General features: G+C 49.7%; 1 protein-coding gene across 1 annotated transcript; it reads left to right on the top strand.

The window, feature by feature from the left end:
- The first annotated feature begins 21,844 nt into the window (after positions 1-21,844).
- LOC144106481 (uncharacterized) lies at positions 21,845-22,679 on the top strand. Its single transcript, XM_077639297.1, has 2 exons — positions 21,845-22,040; positions 22,505-22,679. Exons 1-2 carry the CDS (start codon positions 21,858-21,860, stop codon positions 22,628-22,630), a joined length of 309 nt encoding a protein of 102 aa, XP_077495423.1. The 5' UTR covers positions 21,845-21,857; the 3' UTR covers positions 22,631-22,679.
- The last annotated feature ends 1,095 nt before the right edge of the window (positions 22,680-23,774 follow it).

The raw sequence follows: 23,774 nt of genomic DNA on the forward strand, positions 1-23,774 counted from the left end.
CGGGGAGTTTCAAGCTTGCTTTCGCTACATATATCCTGGCATAGCCGAGCTAAGCCACTGCCATTTTTGCAGAGACCTCCGCTACGGCACCTATTTCTTCCTCTCATCTCTCGGTACCTCCTTTATTCGTTCCTTGTGGCACGGTTCAGGTAGCCGCCGAGATGTGGGACACATACTGCGCCATTTCCTTTTCCCAAAAACTAATATCAGTTTCAAGGAAATGGCGCAGTAACTGTGTCTTATCTCTGTAGACATCCGAACCGCGCCGTAAGGGAAGGGATAGAGGAGGGAGTAAAAGAAAAAAGGTAGAAAGAAGGGCCGTGGTGGAGGTCTCCGGAATAGTTTCGCTCGCCTGAGGATCTTCAACGTGCACTGACATCTGACATCGCCTTCATTGAAACGCGGCCGCCGGTGTCGGGCTCCAACCCGGGCACTTCGCATCAATAGCCGAGCGCCCTATCCACTGAGCCGCCGCGTCTAGTACCGCCAAGTACCTCAAAGCGAGACTGACGCGTCCACTCAGCCAGGCAGCCAGTTATGCGCTCTTCCTTTTCTCGAAATCAATATAGAACGCTAACGCCAATGGGCACGTTGAACGCAGGGGGGGCTATAGCTTCAGTGCCGCGTTTCTGCCACAACGTTGTCAATCCAACCGCATGCAGCCGCACTTATGGCACTACCACCGCGTAGTTTAAAGCGCGACCGAGGTGTCTACTGTCCCATGGGGCCAGGAATGCGCCTTTTCTTAGCTTCCGAAGCTCCCGCTGCATCGGCTTCGGCACAGCTGCGGCATGGCGACGTCACGTGGTTATCCTCCATTCAAGGCCATATGAAACACAAAGAACAAGCCACAAGCCACGGAAGCATAGTAGTAAAGCTTTCTATTCAAAAGGAAATGTTACTCCTCACTTGCATTGAAGGTTGCTTTTGAGGAATGGGAAGACGCACTAATTGTCTCACTTTTCGGTGAACGCGTAAACCTCCCGCTAAAGGACGGGAGGAAGGCGGGATTGAGAGAAGAATGATTTTTTTAACGCGCACTGACCGCACAGCGCACGGGCGCCTTTCTGCGTTTCGCCCTTATCGAAACGCGCCCACCGTGGCGGGGTGAACGGGTGGTCTAATGAAACAGGAAGCAACAACGTGTCATCAGAAGTAATCGCGCATTCAGTCAAGCTCATGCCAATGCGTCATGTAAATACGGCTGGCAGCTTAGTATCGCTAAGCACGAAATGGGGGAATTCAACCCGACCGCGGCGGCCGCGTTTCGATGGAGGCGAAACACACAATGCGCCCGTGTGTTATGCAATGTCAGTGCACGTCAAAGATCCCCAGGTGGTCAAAATTATTCCGGAGACCTCCACTCGGCATCTCATTCTTCCTTTATTTCACTACCTCCTTTATCCCTTGCTCACGGCGCGGTTCTGGTGTCCACCGAGTTATGTGAGACAGCTACTGCGCCATTTGCTTTCCTCAGAATCATTTTTTCAGCTTTATTGAAGGTGTTCACCCCCGCCGCGTACTTCCAAACGTGACTGGTCTCCAGTGACCCATGGATCCAGTTATGCGCCTTTCATTTCCTTAAAATCAATGGAGTCTACACGCTGTAAACGCCGCCGTCGCCAATGAGCCCAAATAAATGCCTTTAAGGAAAGATTATTTCATTTCCTTAAAATCAATGGAGTCTACACGCTGTAAACGCCGCCGTCGCCAATGAGCCCAAATAAATGCCTTTAAGGAAAGATTATGGCGACGTAATTCTCGAACTCATCGGTGGCCACTCGAACCGCGCCGTAAGGGAACAGAGGAAGGTGGGACTTAAAGAAAAAAGAAAAAGAGGTGCCGTAGTGGAGGGCTCTGGAATAATTTCGATCACCTGAGGATGTCAATTGCACAGACATCAACATCAACAATGCGACTGCTCCTCACAGGGTCCGCAACAAACTCATCGACGCGCACATCACGGCTCGTCCGAATGGCAACCACACAAACAGACAGAATGGTCCTCAGGAGCGTCAGTATTAAGAGCCCCTCACCTTCTTACTAAAGCTATCACAAGCACCTGGAGAGCATATTTCAAGGCTACTGCACTTCTAATAAACATGCACTCTACCTAACACCAAGGATGAAAAAAGGAAGGGCAAAGTGAATCTCAGAAACACTAAGGCATGCAAGAAGTCGCCCTTCTACGTCGGTCCGCCGGTCCCGAAGGTGCACTAGCCGTAGTGGCGGTTGGGCACAAAGGGCAAGTGGTCGATGGACTTAACAGCAGTCAGCGACGATAGAACAGCTGAAGAGGTGGCAGCAGCTCTCGCAGCCACGCATCCAGCCTCAAAATACATGCCCACAGAAGCAAAAATAGCACACTGAAACTTCGTTTAGGACAGGATTGTCCCGCTTGCGTCCTTGATACTCTAAACCAGACAAGCCTATGTTGACATCGAAGGGTTCATGTTGATACCTGGCCACAACGTATAGATATGGACGTGTTGACACAATTCCGCTCGAGCTTTTCTTCCACTGGGCCCCACTGTACTGCATCGGAGTTGAACCAGTTCGATCCACTCCCAACATACAACGAGATACTACACCTCAGATTAGAGCGGCAGACATTATCCCTCACCTGCCGAAAACCTTAGTCAACACGAGATTTACCTCTGTAGACTACAGACTGTCGTCCCATAGCGTTCAAGTACGAAACTGCCGAATTTGTTGAGAGAAGAGAGACCTGTTCAACATGGTATGGGCCCTCCAAAGAAACAATGATTGATATAACAGCCTGCACGGGATGGGTGAGGTCGGAACTGTCCATGTCGAAAGAAGGACATCAACGTCAGCTTATCGAACGCGCAAGAGCAGCAGCTGCCCCCACGTTGTCAACGCATGCAGCGCACACCTCTGTCATTACCGCCACGTAGCTCAAAGCATGACTGAGGTGTCCACTCACCCAAGGAGCCAGGTATGCGCCTTTCCTTTCCTTAAAATGATTTGAGTCTACTGAACGCCGGCAGCCTATTGCTCCAGGGCGGCGTTTCTGCCTGTACCTTGCCTTTGCAAAGGAAGTGGGGAAAGCAAACAAACGGGTGCTACTCCGATTATTGACGAATACACTGCCTTGCCCGGCAGTACTAAACACTGCCATCCCGCGTTCACTCGCGAGTGCAAACACTGTGGGGAGCCGGCTGACATCTGCCCATCTGCCACATGGTTTCGGCTTGCCAGCGCAACTCAGCTCTCTCGCCCCCTCGCCCAAGACCTACCAGAGAGGAATGGGAGGCGGCGCTGCTTGGTTGCTCGTACCTTCAGGCCCAAAAGGTTTTGGTCAAGAGGGCTAGGCCGGCGGCTTCGACCAATCTGGTCCCGGAAAAAGGGATCCACCGATTGCGGGGCTTTTAAAAGACCCTCACCTCTTTTATTCAATAAAGGCTTTACACCGCCACTACCACAACGTTGTCACACGTCTGGGAATATATATTTATTTATGCTATGCTCTGGACAGACCCACAAACATCGAAATAACTTGATCAAGGTGTACCCATTGGAACAGCCATGCGCACAGTACCAGAAAGAATGGCTGAGAAACAGACTTGAATAGCGTTGGTCAAATGTTTAGGGAGTCTTCGCTCTCGCCCTACGATAAGCTTGCCGTCCTGGTTAGCTCAGTTACTGACTGGTGCGGTGAAGCGGTGGTCCCGGCTTCAAACCCCAGACCAGGACGAATTTTTCTTTAACTGCAAAGTTTCTGAGAAAGCTATTTCTAGCTTTCCTTTGTAGCTGCGCTTGGGTGGATGCCAGTGAGTAATTAGGCCCTTATTACAAAGAATTGAATAGTGCAACGTGTCCTGGCTTTGCACCGTAGTAATAGCATAACGCTGAACAGTAGCTGCGTTTCCCACCCTACGGTCCTAAAGAGCGTAGGCGCCGATGTGGACGCCGTGGGGGGTTAGCAGTAATCATACTAATCATAATCATTAATAACTCAACCGCACATGGCTAATAATGATTTTTAGTTCCAAAGCACTTATCTCGGGTTTCAGCAATGTCTGCGTGAAGCCACTGAGTAACTGGGTCACTGGTTTAGTGGACTCCTCAAAGATGGTGGCGGCTGCCTACAAATCAATATATTGAGCGTGTGCAGCCCGCCAACAACCGACATTCTAGACCAGGCCATCTCGTTAAAATGTTCCTGGAGCTGGCGGGCAAAGCTCCCTGTGTAATTCGGAGGGGAGGGGGCGGCGGCGGGGGTCCTCAACGCCCCGCACTCTGTTGTGGGGCAACCCGAAGGCCACAACTAAAGGTCGAAAATTGACCGAAATAATTAAAGAAGACAGACTCACGCTAACAACGCACCTTGCGTTTCCAAGCAGACTGAGCAATAAGCGTCTGCCGGGGTACCTGCCCAGACCTTACGCTTCTAAAAAAGCAGCTAACCCGAATATGAGTTGTGCAGACCAGCAGCTCGGTAGCGACCACTATATATTCGCCGCCAGCGTCAGTATCGGCAGATCAAAACAAGAAAAGATCGGATCTGCGCGACTCGCGAACTGGGACAAATGGAGGGAATCTCGCTCCTCTTCGAGCAGTCCCATTGCGGACACAGACGACTAGACTCGGGACATCAGGAACGAACTATGATTTAGAACTCGATTTACAAAAGAGGTCGAAACGACGTAAGCGTGTCCCGCGGTCGACGCAATTCTACATCTGTTGGAAGCACGGCGCTCTCTCACTAAGAGATGCAGAAAAGAGGCACATAGTCGCAAGTTACGGCTCTGCATTGAGCACATCAACGCCTAAGCTGAGAAGTACGCATGCTCCCTTGACCAACAATACTACAATTCGCTATGCGAATGTCTGCGGCGCACTCACGGGGGGTTTATAACGTGGTTCTTGAGATCTCTCATCGCCTCTAGAAACAGAAAATGCGCAACCCATGATCGGATGAACGAGGTCGTCCGCTGCACCCTGGGTACCAACGAGGAAATACTAGAACTGTTGTAGGACAGGTTCTTATGCGCAAGCCCACACATACCCCATCTCGAGCATGCTGGTATGCCCAACGAGGCCCTTGATGACACGGTCACGATGGAAGTAGTCAGGGCGCAACTTGATTCCATGAGAAAAAAAAAAACACCCCACCGAGGCCAGATAAGGTGACCGCCCGGCACCTATACTGTCTCCCTGATGACCAGATTCCATCATTAGTCCAATATTTCAACGAGAAGCACTGGGATATTGAGGCAGTTTAGCTCTTAACCTTTTCTCAGTGCCAACAGAAGGCTTAAGATTCCGTTGGTTGAAGGGCTTACCCAACAATTCTGCACAAAAACAGTATTGAACTAGAAATACGCAAGCAATTTTTTTTATACATCGTTAAGATATCACTATCAATATTTCCGCAGACCTCCCGTTGAGAGGCGTGCATTTGTTCTTATTAACATTCCTATTAACGTCAAAAGCGTTAATCACTTACTTTCTATGAGCTAATTGCTTGGAGCGAGGGATGATAAAACGACTTTGCTGCACATCTGAAGAATGCGCCGTTACCTGTAATATTAACGCGACAGCGTTAAGGAGCTCGCGTCGCAGAAAAGTCGCTGTCTTCGGCGTCTTACATTACCGGACATTACAGTACCAGGACGTTACCGTACGTGCTGCTTGAGGGCGGCCGCAATCACTTCTGAAATAGCGTTTGTACCTGCTTTACCTAAGACGACTCAGCCTCTTATTTCGCACAAGACGTCATGAAGGTGCGGGTAGCGTGCAATTCACTGCATATCCAAAATTTCTCACCAATTGCAAGAAGGACGGTTTTGCCCGAGCCGCCACGGTGGCTAACTGGTATATAATGCACGGCTGCTGACCCGAACGACGCGGTTGCGTTTCGATGTAGGCGAAATGCTAGAAGCTCGTTTACTGTACGATGCCAATGCACGTTAAAGAACACCAGCTGGTCGAACTTATCCGGTGCCCTTCACTACTGCGTCCCTCATAGCCTGAGTCGCTTTGGGAGGTTTTATAAACCAAGTTTTTAAAAACCTAACGTCACAAGAGAGAACGCCTCAGCAAAAACTTGTGCTTCGTGTCAAAACTAACACCATACCGCCGATAAGTAACTAAGTTTCTTGCCCTAGGGCCCTCAGAAACACACTCGGCATGTCCACGCACTCGCAGACTCTAGCGAAGCTTCGTGATAATTCCAGCACTCACCTTTGTTTCGTCGCCACCTAGAATCCTCAAAACTAAAGGCATCCTTCCCTACTGAGGGTGCTGTGCTGGAAGACAGGTATGGGCGCCTTGTCCTCCGATGAGATGCAGGGGAACGCGGAACACTGTAGCGGAAAAGAACGACCACCTTCTCAGTATGAAGCTCATCAGCTACTGAACCAAGAACAAAAGAACGAACGCTCGCCAAGAATCGGCGTCGCTCCCGCACGTGTCTCGCGCGTCCCTCGTGTTCGAATAATGCTCGCGTGAGTGAGTGGTTGATTAGAAGTGGAAAGGGGAAGGCACGAGCTTTTCTATTGGTGGCTCAACCACCACGCACACTGCCGGCGCGCCGATAGAAGTATGGTGAGGAGGGGGAGAAAGGAGAGGTAAAGGGAGGACATGCTCGCGAGCCCATCTTCTCTACCTTTAGAATACACCAATGCGGTGCGCGTGGAGGCGGCAGACACGTGCACAAACAAGCGTTCGCCCGTAACCCGCTGGTAGCGGCGTCTATCGAGACCAACTGCTTCGAGACTGCGGAGAAGAGGCGAATAGGTATATCAACTACCGGTATAAATACCCAAAATTGGAAAATGAAAATGGATTGAATTTGAGGAAAGGAAATGACGCAGTAATGGTCTTACATATCTCGGTGGGCACCCGCACCGCGCCGTTAAGGGAGGGATAAAGCAGGGAGTGCCAGACTGAAGGAGGGAATGGGTGCCGTATCGGATTTCTCCCGAATAATTTCGAGCATCTGTGAACCTTCAACGTGCCCTGACATCACACAGCACACCAGCGCCTTTTGCGCGGTTCCGGTGTCGAACGATATATGAGACAGATACTGCGCCATTTCCTATCCACAAAACCCCACTAATATTATTATTATTATTTCGCCTTCAACAAAACGCGCCCGCCGCGATCGGGTTCGAACACGGGCACACTGGCTCAGTAGACGAGCGCCCTAGCCACTGCGCTAATGCGGCGGGTAACTCAAAATTAGACGTTCGCGATTTCACGAGGGTTAGAGGCGCACAGCTAGGCTGTAACACTGTAAGTGGATGGTTCAAATTCTTTAGGATGTGGAGCGATGTGGCTGTAATACGAAAAGAAATGGACTGCGTTGTTATGGAAGGAGTAAAGGAGGGACTAAGAAAAGAAAGTATGAAAGAGGTGCCTGTTGTAGTGGTCGCCTCTGGAATAATTTTGGCCACATAGGAATCTAACGTGCACTGACATCGCACAGCACACGGGTGCCTTAGCGTTTCGCCTCCATTGAAGCGAAGCCGCGGTCGGGTTTGAACTTGGGTACTCCAGGTTCGAATCCGGAGTTCTTTCCTTCAGGGAGTTTTTCAGGGAGAGCTCGGATCTCATTTCACCGCATTACCAAACATTTTAGGCAGGAGAGGAGCGTTTATTTCACTCCAGACATCTTTCAACTAAGGCGTAGTCTTCAAGCGCGCTCGTCTCTATACCTTCTCTGCTAGCGCATATAGGTATATCCTAACCAGCATAACCCGCAGTGTAAGCGCTCAGGCATTCGAGACACTTGGGATCACATCCTATGAGACTGCAGGAAAGAACCGAAATTAAAAATTGGTTTTTGTGGAAAGGAAGTGCCGCAGTAACTGTCATGTATCTCGGTGGACACTGAACCACACAGTAAGGAAGGCGATAAATGGGGGAGTGAAAAGGAAGAGGTGCCGTGTTGGAGGTCTCCGGAATAATATACAACATCTAGGGATCTTTAACGCGCACTGACATCGCATAGCACACGGGCGCGTTTTGCGTTTTTTAATAAAGTTCCTTCTCTAGAGCAATGGGAGGCCATGCTGACCAGCTTGGACTAATATAATAATTGCTTTTTTGGGTAAAGCAAATGGCGCAGTATCTGTCTCATATATCGTTGGACACCTGAACCGCGCCGTAAGGGAAGGAATAAAGGAGGGAGTGAAAGAAGAAAGGAAGCGAGAGGTGCCGTAGTGGAGGGCTCCGGAATAATTTCGACCACCTGGGGATTTTTAACGTGCACTGACATTGCACAGCACACGGGCGCCTTAGCGTTTTTCCTCCATAAAAACGCAGCCGACGCGGTCGGGTTCGAACCCGGGAACTCCGGATCAGGAGCCGAGCGCCCTAACCACTGAGCCACCGCGGCGGGGCAGCTTGGACTCAAGGACGTAAGTCTGGGTCATAGAGTGGGCCGACCAGGTCGCCTACAGCCATGGGCCACATAGCATATCTCACCTGTAACCAGCTCTTTCCAACATAACAGGTATCTCCTGTAACCGGCTCTTTTCGACGAAATAATTGTTTTGAATTAGGTAAATTACAGCAAAAGCGATTACAGGTTTGCTACGTTATATCAACCTGAACGGGTGCCTTCCTCGCTGCTGGCCGAAAGGCCTAGCCAGTAAAACATTCAATACCGCGAAATGAAAGACGCGGTGAGTTTGTCACATCTTAGTGGACACCTCAACCATCCCGTGAGTTAAGGGAGTTAGAGGTGGGCTCCGGAATAGCGTTCAATTTACTGCGAACGTTCAAAACTTTATGAACGCAATGTTTTCATGAGCCGCGTTTACATGAATGTGACAGAAGTCGACTCCAGTCGCCTTATTCACGGAGAGTAGAAAACGTGGAAGAAGACAGTGAAGGGTGAGTCAGGCCTTTCTTTCAAAAAACATGCTCTTTCCCTCAAAAGAAGAACTAGTGTGAACTTCGGTCGCATTCACGTAAACGCGACTGTATATAAAAGATTTTAATATAAAAATCAATATATCCGCGTACCTATCGTCGACAGGCCAGCATTTTTCCTTATTAAAAATTTTGCTGTCGCCAAACCGTTTCCATTGGTTTTTATGGCAGTCGCAACTGCTGGATGCAAGCCATCGAAAACTTCGAATGAAATATCTTGATATAAATCGTAAATCTGGACCATTACGCTCAATATTTCCATAACAATAAAATTTGTTATCAAAATTTTGGTCCAAGAATGCTGGACATGTGGTTCTGTGGTCAAGTCGATATCTTGGTCGGGCTTTCAGGTACTTGGCGGTAGTGTCCACTAGAAGGAAACCGTGATTTCGCACGATTTTTCGTGCCCATGAATGCTAAATAGACAGCCATTATTTTTCGCTCCATGAGTTAGTTTGTTTCGCCTATCGAACTACTCCGATGGATACCATTGAATTGCACCTTGTACAGCTGTCGCTTACCTTAAACACGCATTCAGCTTCATTCAGTAAGGTGCCTCTATGGACCGTAATGTCGCTGTAAAACCAAGGCATTGCCATATATGCTGTTTGAAGAAGGCAACAACCACTTCTGAAGCAGCGTTCGCACCTGCTCTACCTATGACCACCTCCCTCGCATTTCGCATATGACAGGATATAGGTGCGGGTAGCGTTCCATTTACAGCGAATGTTCAAAACTTCCGCAAAAATATCAAGAGGGACGCATTTGCCTGAGACGCCGCGATGGCTCAGTGGTATTAATGCCAGGCTGCTAAACAAAAAGACCTTAGTTCGATCCCGGCCCTAGGCGGTCGCATTGCGATTCAGGCGAAATGCTGGAGGCTCGTGTACAGTGCGATGTCGCTGTACGTTAAGAACTCTAGTCGGTCAAGATTTCCGCAGCCCTCTACTACGGCGTTCCTTAAGGCCTGAGTCACTTCGGGACATCGAACCCCATAAAATCAGGCTTTTAAAAGCTCACGTCCCCATAAAGAAGGCTCCCGGAAAAGTCAAGCGCTTCCTATGGATCTCTTGCACCTCAGTAAAAGCATACTGCCGAACAGTAACTACGTTTCTTGCCCTAGAGTCCTCAGAAATGTTCACGCACTCTCAAACGCAAGCGAAGTATCATGATAATTCCAGCACTCACCTCTCAGTGGCCGTCACCGAGACTACCCTGGGTGCTGGGCTGGAAGACGTGAATGTGGGTACCTCCGTTGTTCTCCGATGAGATGAAGTCGAACGGCGAACACTGCAGCGCAGAACATCGACCACCGTATTAGTTTGCAGGTCATTGACGAGTGAACCACGAACAACAGAACCAACGCTCGCCAAGAACCGGCGTTGATCTCGCACATGCCTCGCGCTTGCCCCGTGTTCCAATAAGGGTCGCGAGCACACCTCCTCTTCCTTTATAATACACGAATGCGGTGCACGTGCAGGCGGCAGAGCATGAGAACAAACCAGCGTTTTCACACACACGGGCGCCTTAGCGTTTCGCCTCCATCGAAGCCCAGCCGCTGCGACAGCTGCGTTTCGATGGAGGCGAAACGCTATGGCGCACGTGTGCTCTCCGATGTCAGCGCACGTTGAGGATACCCAGGTGGTGGAAATTATTCCGGAGCCCTCCACTACTCCACCTCTTTTTTCCTTTCTTCTTTCACTCATTCCTTTATTCCTTCGCTTACTACGCGGCTCAACTGTCAGTATAATAGTGAGAGAGATATTGCGTAATTTCCTTTCTCCCAAAAACCCGCTGCGGTGGCTGAGTGGTAAGGGCGCTCGGCTACTGATCCGGAGTTCCCGGGTTCGAATCCGACCGCTGCGGCTGCGTTTTATGGAGGCAATCGCTAAGGCGCCCGTGTGCTGTGCGATGTCAGTGCACGTTGAAGATCCCCAGGTGGTCGCAATTATTCCGGAGCCCTCCACTACGCCACCTCTTTTTTTACCTTTCTTCCTTCACGTGCATCTTTATCTCTTCCCTTACGGCGCGGTTCAGATGCCCAACGATATATGAGACCTATACTGTGTCATTTCCTTGCCCCAAAATTAAATATTATTATTATTATTATTATTATTATTATTATTATTATTATTATTATTATTATTATTATTATTATTATTATTATTATTATTATTATTATTATTATTATTATTTCTGTCGCGGCGGCGAAAGGGACCAGACAACGCCGGCAGCCGCGTTTCTCGAGACCAGAATGAGATAGAAAACTTTATTGCCACAAAAGAAGGGTCCCTGGACTCTTAGGACAAGGGCCAGGTGTCATTGACAATTGTTTTTTGGGGAAAGGAAAAGGCTCGATATCTGTCTCGCATATCGGCGGGCACCTGAACCGCGCCGTAAGGAAAGCAATAAAGGAACGAGCAAAACAAGAAAGGACGATAGAGGTGCCGTATTGGAGGGCACAGAAATAATTTCGACCACCTGTGGATCTTTAACGTGCACCGACATCGCCCATGGGCGCCTTAGCGTTTCGCCTCCATCGAAACGCGGCGGCCGCGGTCGGCTTCGAACCCGGGAACTCCGGATCAGTAGTCGAGCGCCCTAACCACTGAGCCACCGCTGTGGCGCAAAGGTGGCCCGTTAGATGAAAACTGGCGGCGGCGTCTTCGGCGCACTCGATGATTCCCGCCTAGACGGCGGGCTCTGAGCTGTTAAGGCAGCTTCTATAAGAGCTTCCGAAGGAGGATCCTCCGCGCAGTCCCATAGAATATGATCGAGGGAGGCAGTGCTACCGCAGTGGATGCAGGTGGGGTCTATGAGGTCAAGGGAGATGTGGGCGTAAATGTATTGGTTCGGGTAAGAATGGGTTTTAAGTCTTCTCCATGCCACCTCTTATTGTTTGGAGAATGACTTGGCCAACTCTAGACCAACTCTTTCGGGGCTAAGGAGGAGGCGGAAATTTCTTAAGCTACAGCCAGTATAGCCCCGCTGGCATTATATTCAGCTGCTTAAAATTGGCGTTTTCCAATTTTGCGAGGATAATAAATCGCTCCGCATCCTAAAGAACGAAAACCATCCACTTAACAGTGTTTGCATTGATCTGTGCCCCCGCTAACTCTGAGAATCCGGGGAACGAGGCAGCTCGAAATTCTGACCAAGGTTTCGTTGAGCGGCTAGTGGGCTCGACCGCTCTTTCGCATTTTTGAGGGACCTCTTGATCTCATTTCACGGCAATGTCAACTATTTTACGCTGGAGAGCAGCGTTTATCCCCCCCTCCTCCCCAGAAAATCTATACAACTCACGAAACAATGTGGCGTCATTTTGAAGAGCGCTCTTTCGTTTGTAAACCCTTCGCTGCTAGCGCATGTTTTTCTCGCCACCATAATCTCCAGTGTAAGCGCTCTGGTTATTCGAGCCACTTATGATCAAATACTGTGAGACTGCAAGAAAGAACCGCCTCCGCCGGATTACTAATGCGTTGAGCGGCCGTGCTGGCTAGCTCAGACCGGAGGCAAGGCTGGCTGACTGAGTGGGCCGACCAGGTCGCCAACAGCCATAGGCTAAGGACCATGCGACATTACTCCTGTAACCAGCTCTTTTCGACGAAATAAATATCTTTCGATAAAGTTCAGTACTTCGAAAGCGAGTAAAGCTTTACCACGTGAGGTATTACAAACCATACAGGCCGCCTTCCTCGGTGCTGGCCAAGGAGCCTAACCAGCAAATCACTGAGTACCGAGAATTGAAAGTCGCAGCGACTGTCTCGCATATTAGTGGACACCTATACCACGACGTGAGTTAAGGAATGGAGAAGAAAGTCTAGAATATAAGTACTCCAGTGGAAATCTCCGGAATAATTTTGACCCATACTGAAAAACAGCGCACACAATACTGTGACAAAGAAAAGAAACGACAACATGGCAAGGCTCGTGTTCTTTTCTTCATCCCGGTATTGTGTGCGATGTTTTTCAGTATGAGTACATAACAACTCGCCCAGTCTTCTACTTTGGCATAATTTTGACCACCTGAGGGTCTTTTTGAGGATCACAGGTGGTCGAAAGTACTCCGAAGCTCTCCACTATGGCACCTTCATTTCTTTCACTCTTTCCTTCTTCTCTTCCATCCCGGCGCGGTTCTGGTGTCCACCAAGTGAGAAAGACTGTGCCTATCTCTTGCTGCAATTTTTAAAACTTTCTTTTTAGCCTGTTGATTTGAGGAAAGAAAATTGGAGGACACTTAAGCTTCGCCTTTAAGAGCGGAACACGACAGCTTGTTGCAGCACTGCCAGGGAGTCCACGGAACGCCACCGCCAGTTCGGCGCGACGCCTTGCCCGTTAGAGAAATCGCTCTCCAACGTACTGTGAAACGAATACGTGTAGCTGCAAACCACGTAGAAGCACTGCCAGGCGCCTTGCCTGCCAAACGCCTTTAACCTTCACTGACGTCGCACATCAATCGCGCGCGTTTTGCCCTTCGCCTCTATCGAAACGCGGCAGCAGTGGTCGAGTTCTAACCCGGATACTCAGGCTCAGTAGACAAGCGTCTTAACAACTGAGCCACTGCAGCGGGTCCGTAGCGAAACCCTCGTTGGTTTCTGCAGAGTGTCTCGCACTGATGTTCTCTCTACTTGCATGGGGTGAATGCCATCGGTTTCATTTTGCCCTGCTTGACAACCAATTATTATTATTATTATTATTACTATTATTACTAGAAGTGCTTTCGCGCTAAAATACCTTTTGAAAATTGGTTTTTGGGGAAAGGAAATGGGGCAGTATCTGTCTTCACATCTCGGCAAACACCTGATTTGCGCTGTAAGGGAAGGGATAAAGGATAGGATGAAAAAAGAAATGAAGAGGTGCCATAGTGGAGAGCTGCAGAATAATTTCGACCATCTGGGCATCTTACACCCGGGTTTGAACCCGACCGCTGCGGCTGCGTTTTTATGGAGGAAAACCGCTAAGGCGCCCGTGTGCTCTGCGATGTCAGTGCACGTTAAAGATCCCCAGGTGGTCGAAGTTATTCCGGAGCCCTCCACTACGGCACCTCTTTCTTCCTTTCTTTTTTCACTCCCTCCTTATCCCTTCCATTACGGCGCGGTTCAGGTGTCCAACGATACATGAAACAGATACTGCAACATCTCCTTTCCCCCCAAAACCAATAAAAAAATAAAAAAATCTTTATCCTGCACTGACATCGGACAGCACACAAGCGCCTTTGTTTTTCTCCTACTATAGGAAAACACGGCCGCCGCGGTTGGGTTTGAACTCGGGTACTTCCGGATCAGTAGCCGAGCGCCTTCACCACTGAGGCACCGCTCCGGTTCTAAAATCCTTTTTAGTACACTTGAACCCTGCCGTAAGAGAAAAGACAAAGGAAAAAAGAGGGGCTCCGGAATAATTTCGACCACCTGGGGATCTTTAACCTACACTGGCATCGCCCGGCCCCTCAGAAATTTGGTGTTAATAATAATAATAATAATAATAATAATAATAATAATAATAATAATAATAATAATTGGTTTTTTGGGAAAGGGAATGGCGTAGTATCTGTCTCATATATCTTTGGACACCTGAACCGCGCCATAATGGTAGGGATAAAGGAGGGAGTGAAAGAAGAAAGGAATAGGTGCCGTAGTGTAGGGCTCCGGAATAATTTCGACCACCTGGGGATCTTTAAGGTGCACTGACATCGGACAGCACACGGGTGCCTTAGCGTTTTTCCTCCATAAAAACGCAGCCGCCGCGGTCGGGTTCGAACCCGGGAACTCCGGATCAGCAGTCGAGCGCCCTAACCACTGAGCCACCGCGGCGGGGCTGGTGTTAAATGCGGGAATACTTTTAATACCGAATATCTGACAGTGCAGTTTAAAGATCCCCAGGTGGTCGAAATTATTCCGGAGCCCTCCACTAGGGCACGTCTTCTTTCCTTTCTTCTTTCTCTCCCTCCTTTATCCCTCCCTTTACGGCACGGTTCAGGTGTCCGCCGATGTGTGAGACGCTCTGCGAAATTTCGTTTCCCTCAAAACCAATTTTCATTTTTATTTCCACGGATATCAGGTGGGTCACCTGATGATGTGGACAGAACGCACATCTCATCACTTAAGAGCCATCTTGTGCTACGTGTCTCTTTCATACGCTGCACTAACACTACTGACTTTTTCTACGGGTCAGGCAATGGAGCCTTGCGAGGATAACACGAGCGCTGCATACGGCGAGGCAAAACGCTTACGGATGTTTGATTCTGCTAGCATTGCCAATGGAATGAATATTAGGACTCAGTGTTCCGTCCACGCATTCCCCTTGCTGCCGTCTGAAAGCTCATGGCGCGGCTGTCGGCTCCGGCCGCTGTTGTAGTTGACACGCCAGGTGACCGCTTGTCATTCGTGGTAGCATAGGGGTCTGCGCCACATCGTAGCTCACATAAAAGCCTTCCGCGACTCCTCACTTGAGCGGTTGCTTTTGTAGCTCACAAAACAACAGTGTTCTGCTGGCGCTGCAAGTCGGCGACAAAGCTACACGCTTCGCACGTGCTTACGATCGAATCGGGCTCGTGGGGCCAGCTTAGTTTCTCTCTCTTCTTTCCTTCAGCACAGCCCTCTTTATCGGTCTTCAATCTTCAGAAATGAAATGAAAATCATGCGACATAGGGAATTCAAAATTTTGCATATTTCGCGCTGCTCGTACAAATTCATAAAAAAGACGCTTTTGAATGCAAGAAAAAAACACTTTTTTATGCTTGGGATGAAATGCTTGGTAAGTGAGTCTTTTACCTCACGTTGGCGGTCCTCCGACGAGTTTCATGCAACCCTTACGGATCTCTGCCTTCAAGCATGACATTTTGGTGGAATTTTATAGCAGCAATCCGAACATTAAAATCACCTTATGTCGGATATCTACTCATGCTGGGATGAGGGGAAATAAGTTCGTTCATCAACGGGCCTTCCAAATCAACATCCGGGCACCTTCGAGCCCTGGCCAACTTCAATGTCATTGAAAGACGCCGCAACACGCAGAGTAAATAGCCGAACGCGTCCAGAACCCCAGGGAAAATCGCACAATCTTACCTCAAGCTAGCCCATCACTGAACACAGATCAAGCACATGTGCTTCGCAAAGTTCAAACTTACGCTCTCTGCACCACACTAATGCTCTAAAACTTCGGATGCCGGGACACAGCTCAGTGTCCCGACTGTCTGAAGACCAAGGCAGACAAAGAACACATTACGTACTCATGTAACACTGCTTTTTACTGTCCTTATTCTTCTTGCCTTTCCGCTCCTTCCTCGAGTGCTTGACTTCACTCGGGCTCGGCAGATCTTCAGCGGATGTTAGCGGAGCAAGCGCTCTTTTGCACGGGGCCCTTGTGCTGGCCCAAAAAAAGTTTTTTTCGTCCTCCTCTGCCCTCCTCTCCTCTTTAACCTATATGCGCAGGCAATAAAGACAGTAAATTCGACGTCCCTTTCAGACTCCGCGAAATTGGGGCTCCGCTTCTCGCTACTGCAATTCGACCTGCTACCGATGAGGCTCCTATCACTGAATCTATTCCCCGCAACGTTCGTGTCAGTGGCAAAGAGCACCTGTATAATAACCCTCATAACACCGCTTGGGAAGAAGGCTCTCTACTCTCATTCTGGACTTCCTCACTTATCACATTCCTAAACCCGGCAATTCACTCGCCGCTGCGAACCTCCGCTTCATCTCTCTTAATTCCTGCGTTGGCAAGGCACTGAAGCGTACGGCGCTCACTAGGTCTTGTCGGCGTTAGGAGGCTTCTAAATAGCTTCCTCGCACCCTTAGAAACCCCGAAAGGACCGGTACAACTCTGCTTCACTGAATTCACCGGCCATAGCGAGGTCGTGCTGATATCTTCACAAAGAATATACAAGTTTCAACTAACCACTTTTGAAGAGACTTTCAGGGACTAGCGAGTCCGATAATTTTTTAACACCTCCGTACAAACAACCGCAGAAGAGTGTGCGGGCAACCTGCGTCGAATCCATCCGCCTTTATTGGACATCCATCGCGCTGACACGCTCCGCGTCGCCTTTGCGCGGAGTCGGCTTTTCATCCAGGAATAGGCATCGCCTGACGAGGCTCCAGCCGCACTCTCCCAACGAGTCCAGCTGCGGGCGGCAGTCCTCGCGAGGCAAGCAGACCACGCGCTCCTGGACCACGCCGGTCAGCCGCATGAAATCGTGCAGGCCACGAAGGCCCGCGGCAGCAGCTCGAATCATGCCGGTCTTCTCGGCCTCGCTCACTGAAGTCAGCTCGGCGACGCGCCCTTGCAAAGCGACGTGGCTGCGAACTCGATCCAAGGCATCGGCACCGTACCTGCGGTCATCGTAGGCGTCAGTGTTACAGGGTGCTCTTCAACCATTTCCCAAATGGCTAGTCAGACCTGAGAGCGCCAGATTAGTATGGCACTTCTTTGAGTTACGTTTGGTGCCATTTGGAGATTTAATCTCAAGAATCCGCTGGTCGCTACGCGTTGGACACTGACAACAGTAACTGCTTTCCCTGCAAAGATGCTCGAGCTGAGCTACGTAGCTCTGCTCGCGCCAGTCTGCAGGCCCGTCCAGTTTCCTTTTTATTCTCCCTCCAATCAGAACAACCGGAAGGGTGGAGTCGTGGTAGGCAGACCCGTGTGGTCGATATGCGAAATCATTTCTAGCTCTCTCTATTATTAGGACGCGTCTTTCTGCGCTCGTTATATGAACCCTTGTACACAATGTGAATATTGAGATTCTTCGTTCCTACTCTCTTCTTGTCAAGGATTTAAAATGTGCCCTCCACGCGGAGCCTGGCAACTGGCTTCAACGGTGCTCGGGAATCACATCTGTTGTTACGGTAGGCTGAGTAGGGCATGATGAGAGCGGGGAATGCGTAACCAGCGGCTGGATTTCACCGGAACTTTCTGGAAAGGTGTTACTGTGGAAGGAGGAGGATAGGATAAGAGCGGAGAAATCCTTGACCGTAGTGGTTGCCACAGGAAATACATAAAGGGTGGTTACAGAGGAACAAGAGGGTGTGGCTATAGTGGGGCAGTGCGTAACTGAATATGGTTGACATCGGAACCATCCCGATGGTGGTTACCGAGGAAGAAAGAGGGTGTCAAGAGTAACGGAATGAGTCACTGAAAGGTGGTTACCCCCGGAACCTTCTGAAGGGGGGGGGTTACTACTGAAGGAAGGGGGGCTAGAGCAGATAGATGTGTAACCGCCGGGTGGTTACCGCAGGAACTGCTGAAGGGTTGGTGACCAAGCACGCAGCATATGACGAGAGTAGAGGAACGTTTAACCGGAGGGTATACTTACCCCAGAACCTTCTAGAGGATGGTTTCTGTGGAAGGGAAAGATTACTACGAAAGCGAAGGAATGCGTAACTAGGAGCGGTTACCACCGCAGCAATTCAGAGGCTGTTTTCCGTGAAAAGAGGAGGGTGGTTACCGGGGAAGGGTAATAAAAGACGTAACCTGAGGGTGGATACCACAGGAAGCATCTGGGGCGGTCACATTTGAAAGATAAAGGTATGACGAGGGCGGGAGAACGCTTTAGGAACGGGTAGTTACCACTGGAACCACTCGGAGGGATGTCACATTGGAAGGAGAAGGGTATGAAGAGGGCGGGAGAACGCGTTAGGAACGTGTGGGAACCATCTGAAGGGAGGTCACTGTGGAAGGATAAAGGTATAACGAGGGTGGAGGAATGCGTTAGGGACAGGGCGGTTACCACCGGAACCACCTGAAGGGAAGTCACAGTGAAAGGATAAGGGTTTGACGAGGGTGGGGGAATGCGTTAGGAACGGGTGGTTACCATTAAAACTTCCTTGGGGGAGGTCACAATGGAAGGAGGAAGGTATAGCGAAAGCGGAGGAATGCGTAACCGGAGGATAATTAATTCCCACCGTCGATGGCGCAAGGTGTGGCGAGAGCGAGGGGTGCGCAACTGGAGGACGGATGCACGGGAACCATCCGGAGTGTGGGTGACCTTTAAGGAGCAAGGGGAGTGTGACTGCCGGTTAACAAAAGCGCCGCCCGGGCACAGACTCCCCTGTGGACTAAACGGCAGATTGGAGAGGAGTGCTAGTCGAGGGACGTGCATGTGAGGAAGCGATACACGTGTGCATATCGCACTCGAATTCTTTACCTCAGTAATAGTGAAATGAAAATGCCTGGACAGCTTTCGCTGAATCCCGCGTGATCAGTGGTAGTGTTAATTTTATTAAACTGCAATACTGACTCCTACATGGAAGACTAAACATTATAAATGTCATCCTAGTCCTACGTTGGCGGTATGCATACAAAAAAACTGACTCACTATCAATGCGATTCATGCGGCAAAGGTGCCGCCGTGGTGGCTGAGTGCTTAAAATATGCTCTCGTGCTGACCCAAATGAGGCATGTTCGATCCAGGGCTGGGAGGTCGCATTTCGATCGAGGCGAAATACTAGAGGTCTCTCTACTGTGCGATGTCAGTGCACGCTAAAGAGGCACGGGTGGTCGAAATTATCCACAGGCCTCCAGTACTGCGTTTCTCATAGCCTGAGCCACTTTGGGACCATAAACTCGTTAAAATATCATGCGGCAGAGTGTGTTAGCGTGCGTGTTCTCCTCGAACCGAGCAGCCGCTGCTTTCTGGTGGCTTCAGACACTGCCAGCAGGTGGCGTGATCCAGTCCATCCATGATCATATGATCTACTAGACTCCCTTTCTACTCTCTCCCTACCTCTCCATTCTGATTCCTTTTCTTCCTTTTCCCTCTCTATCTGCTCCCCCGAGCCCTCACAAGCCAGCGACAATTCCAACGCCAGACACTTTGCGGCAATGAGCATTCTAACGCCGACGCATTAAACAACTTAAAAATTTGCAATATTTCTTTAAATATATGATACCGATGCGCAAATGTGGAACAACGGACGGCTAACTAGGACTCAACATTTGAGCCAACTTTAGAGGTCGCTAACTGGGATCCGCAAAGTTATAGTTGCCTTATTCTGAACTTGATAATTTTGCACAAGTGTATTAGCGAGTGGATAGACATTTTCAAAAATCAATCGAAGTGCGCAGCAATATTCGAAACTGGGCTGTGCTTGTAGGACAGTAATGTGTTAACGATTCTTTTACGCTTTCCTCAGTAAAAAGATATACTATTATTCAGAGAGCCATAAAATGGTCTATATCAAAATGAGAGACGTAATATGTCGTTTGCCAGAAAAAAAAGCTATAGAAAGCGATGTTTCGTTTCGGTGCGGTAATATGACAGGGCTTAGTGTGAAATATTGGGCCTCTTGTTCATTTTATATGTTACTGTTTTACTTACCGTGTATGAATATCACTAATTTCTGTTCTTCGCTTCCTTCTAGCCGCTCTTAGCCATCTGAACGCCTTTTCGGGGCACATACCTTTCTGGCAAGACCTGGGCCGACCCAGACAAACGTGTTGCGCTTATCGTTTGAAATTACGTATTTTTTTCTACCTTGATTACGGCTGACGTACATTATTCTTCACTCCGATTACTCTCTTTAATAAAATTGTGATCTAGTCCGTGCTGCTCCTGGTTCACTCCACTGCAGAAATGCGCGAGTGCTGGCCCGTGCTCTGCTGCCAAGCATGTACAACTACATGGACCCGATTGATCGCTGTCCTCCTTCCTGATGGATACCAGATGAACTGCGGGAAACAATTTAGGGTAGCGACAGGAGGCTAGGACAGAGTATGTGCAACAGAACCTAGCCAACAAAGAAAACATTACGTACACGGATGCGGCTGCATACGGTAGGACAAGACAACACAACAGAAATAGAGCGGTTGCAACGGCAATTAATCATGAGCTCAAAGAAATGGCCAGCGCAACTATGAGGGATGGCATTATTGAGGAGGCCCAAGAGGCTGCCATAGCCCTAGCGGCGGCAGAGGGCTACCGTGCTCAAAGGTCCCTAATAATTTTAACAGACTCGCAAACAGCATGCAGAAACCACAAGAGTGCCAAAATAGGGGGAACAGCGCTCCGCATCCTAAAGACAGTACAGACAGTGAAATTACCGCCGAAGGAAAAACAATTGCAACACATAATAATGTGGGTAACGGGACACACAGGCGTCGCGGGGAACGCCGAGGCGGATAGGAGAGCTCGAGAGCTTACAATCCGAGCCTCCAACCAAACCAGCCTCGAGCAATAGTAATGGTATGTATGCTGATAGATTGGAAGACACAAGGACAGGGGTCCTGTTACTAGGAGATCGAAGACGGGACAATGACTTAATGTGCATAATAGTATACAATGCCTGTAATGTTTCAATGTCGTACTGACTGAGAGCGGGAAAACGAAAATAGAATGGGAGTCGCCCCGTCTCTTGAAGGAAATTTCGCACAGCAGAGCGCACACTCCTGTCGCTTCGTCCAAGCAAAGAAGGGCCATTGGAAAGAACAACCGCGGAGGACACAGGCAAACCCAGTTGATGAAATGGAATTTGCGAAAGACGCTTCCTCAAATGAGAGAAGCGGCGGCAGAACAGCAAGAAGTGGTCTATTGTCTCAGGTTCGGCACAAAAAGGGCACAATGGGGAAGCCGCCAGGCCAGATCTGTGAAGGTAGAAATTTAGAAAGGGAACCCGGCAACGCAAACACGTGAAAGAGACTTCGTCTGCGCGAGCGCCAGTCTTTGCTACTCCAAGGATGCAGAATATATGGGTATGTGCCATCAGTTTAGAGGCAACAACAACTTCGTTGCTGATTCTTTGCTGGTTGACGGTTCGAAAGCGCCCCCCCCCCCCTTACCCCATCGCTATCGCCATCGTCTGACCGGCGAGCACGGTTGCTGTGCGCGCCGGGCACGAGACGAGAAGAAGACTGAATGCCTCTCGGTAGCCGTTCCGCCGCGTTGCCCTTCTTCGAAAACGCCGTAGCAATCAGACAGTGAGCTGGAATGCCGCCTGACAAGCCGGGAAGTCGCGATGAAGCTCGGAGGCCTGGATCCTCCTCAGCAGAGCGCCGCCGCCAAAGACGCGGTCCCGGCGGTCGAGACCAAGGCGGCACCCGTTTGTCGGACATACCTGGAAGCCCCTCGCGGAGCCCTGCGGGCAGCGACAGTGCACCCAGGCGCATACAACCAGCATTCCATCAAAGACGTATGCACGGTAGGCCGTTCCAGCTGTCAGATGACTCCATTCGGTGCCATTTTCGTTCTGCTTCAGATTGAGATTCAGAATAAATTTTAATGTTTGAACCGGACCCGTACCTACCCTCTCGGGCACGGCACGCAGGCCTCTGGGAGAGGAGTAGGGAGTTTAGTCACTACAAGACTAGCACTTAAGTTTATGTGATGCTGCAGCTGCCAGTTGGGTTCCTTTTGCTCCCTAGAGTCTGGTTTTCTACATCTTTTATTCTCGCTGTGATTCGCGTCCTGAATTTCTCAAAGTACCTACTTTACTGAGCTTTTAGCCACATGTGGATGTGGTTGTGCCTTTTTATAGGACATACCTTAGAGATGTTGATGTGTCATGGCCAAGCATGCAGTAGAACCTTTGGGCTTGACAACCCCCGCCGCCCCACCCCTTATAACCAGACCTCCACAACCGCCGTTTCGTGCTCTCATCGGCAGGTGCCAAAGGCCACCGCCTCCGACCATCTGGCAAGGCGGACCCTGCTGGAGGTACCTGTCCAGAGAGTGTCGGTCCAGCCAGTCCCTCAGCTGCGGCGTTGCCGGTGGGACGTGGCCATGGTGTGAACGGAATGACCTCCGCTGACACTGCTGCCGTCGGCTCCTGCCTGTCATCGCCAGCATCGTCCGTGTCCGACGGTGTTTTCTCGGGAGCGCTCAGCATTGATTCGCCGCTGTCCAGCAGCCCGGGGAATGTCGAACAGCCGCCCCTCGTGCAGCCGCCCGGCTTCCGCGGCAATCCGCCCCCTGGCGAAGATAGGACGAAATCGCCTCCGGTACGCGCCATTGGAACCTGGCACACGCGCCTAGCGTAACAGAAAAGTTGCAGTTTTTGACTGCATGCTCAGAAGAAAGCTTACGCGTATAGGTCGATGACGTTGAAGGAACGAAGTCACGCATCCTGAGAGGGGGAACTAGCACTGTAGAGTGTTCTTAAGGCCGCATGTATTGGCTCTTGAGCAAGTAGTTGACTCATTATTTGCAGATCAGAACAGCATCGGCTAAAAGAAATCAACGAGTAATATAGGTAGGCTTACAAAATGGTAAAAAGAGTGCGGTTCAGTACTGCTTTCAGCGCATGTCTGTGTCATGACTTATGGACTTATGATGTTCCTTTCGAGTGGCTTTGTCTCATTTAGCTCTGCTGCTTTTGTGAGCTCGGAATTAGTCAATGTATAGTAACACCAAAAAGTAACTGCCATCAGCCGAAAGGACAGGATGCTGCTGTATCAGCAAAGAGTGTTTTTATTTAGAAAATCCTTTGCGAGCAGTGATCAGGCCCTGATGGTGACACAGTGCTGTGGCAAATAGAAACACAACATCTGTTTAATGAGCTTTTTTAGGCATGGGCCGTCCTTTTTGATATCCTAGCACACGCTACAAGATTATGATTGGTTTAGACCCAGCTTGGCACTGGGCGAGAAGAAAGCACATGCTCTATTGATGAGGCCAACATGAGGAAGAAAGTAACGCATCCAGGATTTCTTCACAATCAACAAGAATGCGAAGGTAAAAGTCGTCGTAGCCAAGCTCACGAAGAGCCTCAAACTGCAGGCAACATAGAAGGCTTATGTATCATCATCCAGTCACGATAACGAGGTTCCCGGCTAACTGTCAAAATTTAATCCTGATTATAAAAAAAGTGCCTTTGTTGTTTCTTTCGCGTGGTTTCCTTGGTGCTTGCAAATCCGCCGTGACACGCAATTCACAT

Source organism: Amblyomma americanum, chromosome 10 (assembly GCF_052857255.1).
Source record: "Amblyomma americanum isolate KBUSLIRL-KWMA chromosome 10, ASM5285725v1, whole genome shotgun sequence".
In the NCBI taxonomy this organism is placed as follows: domain Eukaryota; kingdom Metazoa; phylum Arthropoda; class Arachnida; order Ixodida; family Ixodidae; genus Amblyomma; species Amblyomma americanum.

What these genes read in the sequence shown, in the direction of transcription:
- LOC144106481 (XM_077639297.1), top strand. Translation starts at nt 21,858, where the DNA reads ATGAAGCTCGGAGGCCTGGATCCTCCTCAGCAGAGCGCCGCCGCCAAA. An exon ending in CCATCAAAGACGTATGCACG is followed by an intron (nt 22,041 to 22,504) that starts GTAGGCCGTTCC and finishes TCTCATCGGCAG; the next exon opens with GTGCCAAAGGCCACCGCCTC.